This window comes from Elaeis guineensis, chromosome 3 (genome assembly GCF_000442705.2).
Source record: "Elaeis guineensis isolate ETL-2024a chromosome 3, EG11, whole genome shotgun sequence".
In the NCBI taxonomy this organism is placed as follows: Eukaryota; Viridiplantae; Streptophyta; class Magnoliopsida; order Arecales; family Arecaceae; genus Elaeis; species Elaeis guineensis.
The window spans coordinates 91674707-91680145 of record NC_025995.2 but is presented as its reverse complement, the minus strand read 5'-3'; the positions used below and the strand labels follow the sequence as shown (position 1 = coordinate 91680145).

The 5439-nt window shown below is 39.3% G+C and overlaps 1 protein-coding gene across 1 annotated transcript; it reads right to left on the bottom strand.

Annotated features, from left to right (window-relative positions):
- Window positions 1-1458: 1458 nt before the first annotated feature.
- LOC105042028 (3-oxoacyl-[acyl-carrier-protein] synthase I, chloroplastic-like) lies at window positions 1459-3426 on the bottom strand. Its single transcript, XM_010919133.3, has 5 exons — window positions 3256-3426; window positions 2489-2604; window positions 2299-2401; window positions 1787-1853; window positions 1459-1721 (listed from the first exon to the last, which is right to left on the bottom strand). Exons 1-5 carry the CDS (start codon window positions 3424-3426, stop codon window positions 1654-1656), a joined length of 525 nt encoding a protein of 174 aa, XP_010917435.2. The 3' UTR covers window positions 1459-1653.
- Between the last annotated feature and the right edge of the window lie 2013 nt (window positions 3427-5439).

Here is a 5439-nt window from a genome sequence, read left to right as displayed (position 1 = left end):
ACAAGCCTATTTAAATGGTATGTTACCGAATCGATTTAAACAAACTATCAAATGGGTTAAACAGATCAGACTCTAGAAATATCTGATCCTAATATTAAATAAGTTAAATAGTTAGATTTGTCTAGTCCACACTCAAATCTACTTATGGCACATCGAATACAAATCAGATGAAAGATCGGACAATATTTTACCATCCCTGTACGAGACCTCCCATTCTAAAAAGAAGGTACCAACCGGCTGTTGGTTATAACTGTCGCTTATATCAAATATATAGGATGCACGTTCATAGTATCTACATGTAGAGGCACACAGTATGAGGAAAATAGAGAAAAGTAGATGGGCTGAATGCAAGATCGAGATAGAGATTAACCAGGGATGAGTTCTAAAACATCAATTATAGGAGAAATTATTGCATGCATCAGGTGCAAATGAATCAGGCAAATCCTGGAGCATATGCATGGGGAGAGCGTGCAATCGGGAATCGATGAAATACAAAAGGTTGCGTGGCGTTTTATCCACCGGATTTGCGCAGTCCAAGTGCACCTGGTGGTGCATGCAATATGAAGGCCAATTATAGGCCCCACCTCTCTCCTCCGACCCGACACAAACGCGAAGAAACTTTCTTTCTCCTCGAGATGGTTTAGAGGGCCACCGAGGGAAAACCAGTGAGTGGGCCAGGGGCATCAAAGGATTAAACACTGTCCGGGAGGCCACCAATGGCATGGTGAATCGGTGATCAAACTGGGTAGGGCACAAGAGGTTGCCGGTGATGTTGGTTACCATCCTCGCTTCACGGAGCAACCGCCAACCGAGTGAAGCATGACAATAACGGCTTCACTCCGATCCCCTGGTGTGCACGAGGAGTCTTAGGTGTCTATTACTTCCTCCTCTCACCTATTTTTTTCAACTCCACAGGCTGCTTTCAAGGGTGTTGAATCCATAGAATCTGAGTTACATGGTGCTATTGTTTCCTCGGACTGCTATGATGAAGACCACTGTGATCTTTACCTACAGAAAAGGTCCAAGCTATAGGGCGCTGACATTGCTCTCTCCTTTAGAAGATGTTTTTAAAACTCCATCAATAAGAACTTCATATGTGGAAACTCATATGCGTAGACCAATTTGAAAGCACAAATAAAAAAGTTTAGGACCGATTTGGCATTGCTTTAGTTTTCTATTTCCTTTTTTAGAAACCCAAAAAGAAAAATATACAGCCTGATTCTTTTCAAACAGGCCCTCATGTAATTCAAGATTGCAAGCTCAAAATTCTTTAAGCACTCCAGATCATTAGATAAGTAGAATGGGACTAAATTCTACTTAAAAGAAATTAATCAATAAAACTAAGCACTGTTTTTGTGGAAAAACTAACCAATGTTTAAAACCGACAACACAAGCAATGTTAAAGATACAATCTCTCAGAGTTCAATCACAGGGAGGCCTGCAGTATGAGTGCTCCTCTTCCTAAGCTTAAAATGACCAAAGCTGCCACATTAAACCACCTAATTCTACTACTTCGACATAACTAAAAGCTTTTGTGGTCAAAACTTGCTTCACTAAAATGAGAAAATGCCTATTCGCTACAACTAAATTCTTCCCCCCTCAATGTGGAAGATTCTCTAGTTGAAACAAATGCACAAAGCAAACTATGATGGATCATGGCTTAAAAGGTGCAAACACCACCACCGAGTTGTGTCCTCCAAATCCAAATGAATTAGAAATGGCTGCATGGGAAAGTTTGCAGTTAAAAAATATGAGAGGAAGGGGAGGGGGTGGTGTTGCAACTCACCAACATTCACTTCATGTTGCTGCATTTTATTTGCCACTGTATCAAAGTCAACTGCAGGCTCCGGATTCTGCAGTCAAAGCACAGAAGCAAGAGCTAATCAGAGATGTTAATAAAATACTCTTAATTTATGCTTTGGATACAAAAAATGGATTTTATTTGCTTTCACATCTGCCATATATATATATACTATTGCCTACTTCATTTGCTGAAGCTGCTGTATTATGTTTCTTTTATGACTTTCAAGCTAGCCTATTGACATATTCGCAAAGACGGACCCTCTAAGAATAAATGAATTATTTTGCCCCCAAGAGCTGTTCAATTTGATTTCATGTCTTCATCTCTTCCAAACACCATGGATCAATTAATCTTTGAGCACATGCACATACAACCATTTATCATATATATGTGATTTCATGTTACTTGCAATGTGATTCTAAACATTACATTACAGTGACATGTAATGTCACTGTAACATTACTTTTATAGAGTTCCAGTGTAAAGTTTATACTTACAAATTGGTTAATTGTTGGATGCAGCCACCCAGTAGTTATGGCTTTCTCTGTCGCAATCGCTTCTAAACCCCCAGCTGCACCAAGGCAGTGCCCTATCATAGACGGTAGAAAGAAAATACATCAGAGAATCATGAAAAAAAAGGGAAGAAGGAACAATGCAAAATTTGGAAGATTGAAGGGTGAGATAACCTTGGTTGCATTGATCTTGATGTCTGATGGCTTCTTGAAGACTTGTTTAATGGCATTCACCTCAGCTGGGACGTCACTGGCGAGTGTGGAAGTTGCATGGACATTTATGTAGTTCACCTGGAAGCAAGACATCATCCAGTCACAAGCATAGAAATTCAGAGGTATTTCAGTAGTTTGACCATAACTGCCTGAATAGTTCTTAATAGGCAGCAGACTCAGTCTTCACATTGTAATTGGAAGTGAACCCAAGTATCATTGTACTACTAATGAACTTCTCTCTCTCTCTCTCCCTCCTTCCTGGAAAGGGACAACTCATGCATCGCTGTCCTGAATCCTTATGAGGACTGCTAACAACATTAGCTTTCTGCTAAAAAGGTTTTATAGGAGACATTTGCATCGTCATACTCGGCTATGGAGTAATAGACCAAATATTAGACAACACCGCCAGTCATTCCAAATGAAAAGCAGGAAAATAAAAGAATTGGGTATCAAAACAACTGAGAGGATTTCAGAACAAACTCATCGAAGAAAAAATGATTAACCAAATAAGGACTCTAGGGACTACTTCTGTGTCATTGCAACAGATATGTCCACCTGTTGATATTAACATGGACATAAACCATGCATAAATTCATTTCCAATGAATTAACAACATAGATATAATACAGATTACAGATGAACTGTGAGATTCTATGAGACCTATGTAGGAAGGCAAAGATGGTTCAATGCGTATTCTAACTAAATAAACTGAATTGCAAATCAACTAACCTCTTCTGGTGCAACACCAGCATATTCAAGACCTTTTCGGATACAAGAGGAAACGCCAAGCCCATCAGCTCTAGGATACGTCATATGGTAAGCATCACAGTTAACAGCACCTCCCAGATACTCAGCAATAATAGGTGCATCACGTTTCATGGCATGTTCCAGACTCTCCATAACCTTTTGGCAACAGTATATAACATAAGATACCACAGGAAAACAATATCATACAAAGCAATTGGTCTTAAAGGGAGATCTCGTTAGCATGTCCGACCAAGGTAATTGAACAATCCCTTGCAGTTAGGTGTGTTCACTTCCACGAAGGGTTGCATGGCCATTTGGCACGCTTAGTGTCCACCTAAGAAGCATTCATACTTCAAATCACATGCCTTACCCACATCGGATATGTTTTGGATGGTGGACTCTTATTGATGCTTCTTTTTTACTAGGAAACCTCTTAATAGTAAATGGTTTATGATGTTAACATTAAAATGTGAAGTATGGATTTGGTCTATGATTTGGTTGAAACGATGAGCAATGCTACTGTCTAAAAGTATAGATTACGTTATTTTAATGACATATTATGCTTTATGATTTTTTTTTATGCATGCATATATATGTATATATATTTGTGTATATCCATGTATATATTAATGAAGTACACATACATTCAAAAATATGCACATGCACACAAGTGTGTGTATATGTATCCATGGGTATCCTATTTTTTCAAGGTTTGTCATATATCATGCATCCATATCGTGTCATATTATCTTGCATCCATGTCCATGCTTCACAGGTGTCAACATAGCAATCTCCAAAGTTATAAAGGTATGCACAATATCAATAACTTCAAAAATTCGTAGAGCGCTCGAATAAAGATATGTACGTATCATGACTTTAACAAGATAATTACTCAACAGAACTCCATAAAGAAAAAATAGTAAAAGCTTACATCTTTGCTGCCTGGCTATCTCTCATATATCATTTCCCCATGGATATATATCATGGTGGTTTATCTCTCTCATGGCAAGCATTTGGTATATAATCCTTCTAGAATTTGAGAAGAGTGTAGAATGTTGTGTTAGAAAAATCTGTATATGACCTGTAGCCATTGGTTAACCACAATGTGGTCTCAATATGATCAACGCATATAGTGTTTGTTGCTGCTGGTTCGGTGAGGTCAGAAGGTGAGTGACTGAGTTTGAGTAGGGTCAGGAGTGACCTGTAAAAAAAATCCAGATCAAAATTTTCGTTCTGGCGAAAACCTTGATGTTAAGTCAGAATAGTGAACAGCAAAAGCAACAAGTGATTTACTGAGATGGATTGCTTACCTGAGTCCTCGAACTTTGGTTTTTATAAAGTATAGTCGAACACCTGGAACGTGCAATTTCGAGGTTGTCGGGTTGTTGGACATGCTGTTGTAGCGAGATATTCTAGCTTTATCTGCTCCCACGAGATTAAGGGAGTTAGTTACATTGAATTTATCCACTTAGGATGGACAGTTGTGCACGTGCCAGAAAATTGACTGACCAAGGTAATGGAGGAAGCTTACGTGTCAGATGGGCCACGCACCAGATTGATGCAAAAAGCTGACTCTGTGTATCTCAATTCAGTGTTTGGGTTGGCATAGTCCACTGATCTGAAGTATCACACTGATTCGAGGTATCCCGATTATCACTGTAACACTACTCCCTTACTCCTGAGTCTAAGAATCAGCGAAAGGAGTTCTTTAAAGTCATACCTCGGATTTGGGATGCATGCCCTCATGTTTTCACATGTGTCCCCAATATTTAAGGTTGATGATGTTAGCCTGTCGGATAGGGCTGTTGCAAATGTTGTGATTGATGGGACCACTCAGCTAGTGGTTCTCTCAAGAATTTTATTTTTCGACAGCAGCTTTTTGTCTTCTCCTTTGTTTTCCTTCAAATCTGCTTTTCAAGTGCCTTGAGAAGGCAACTACGACCTCCTCCGTTCCAGATTCTCGCTGTGACTCTCAGAGACAGGATGAATTCGAAGCTTTGAGAAAGCTTGAACTGCATCGACTCAAGAAACAGACTAAAGCTTCGTCTGTTGGTCCTTCGGCCTTAATAAGCAATGATGATAAAGTTCGACCATCGAATCAGCTACTAGCCATGGGAATGAAAATCTACCTTTGATTGTTGATTCCACAGTTTCATCACTAGAGGC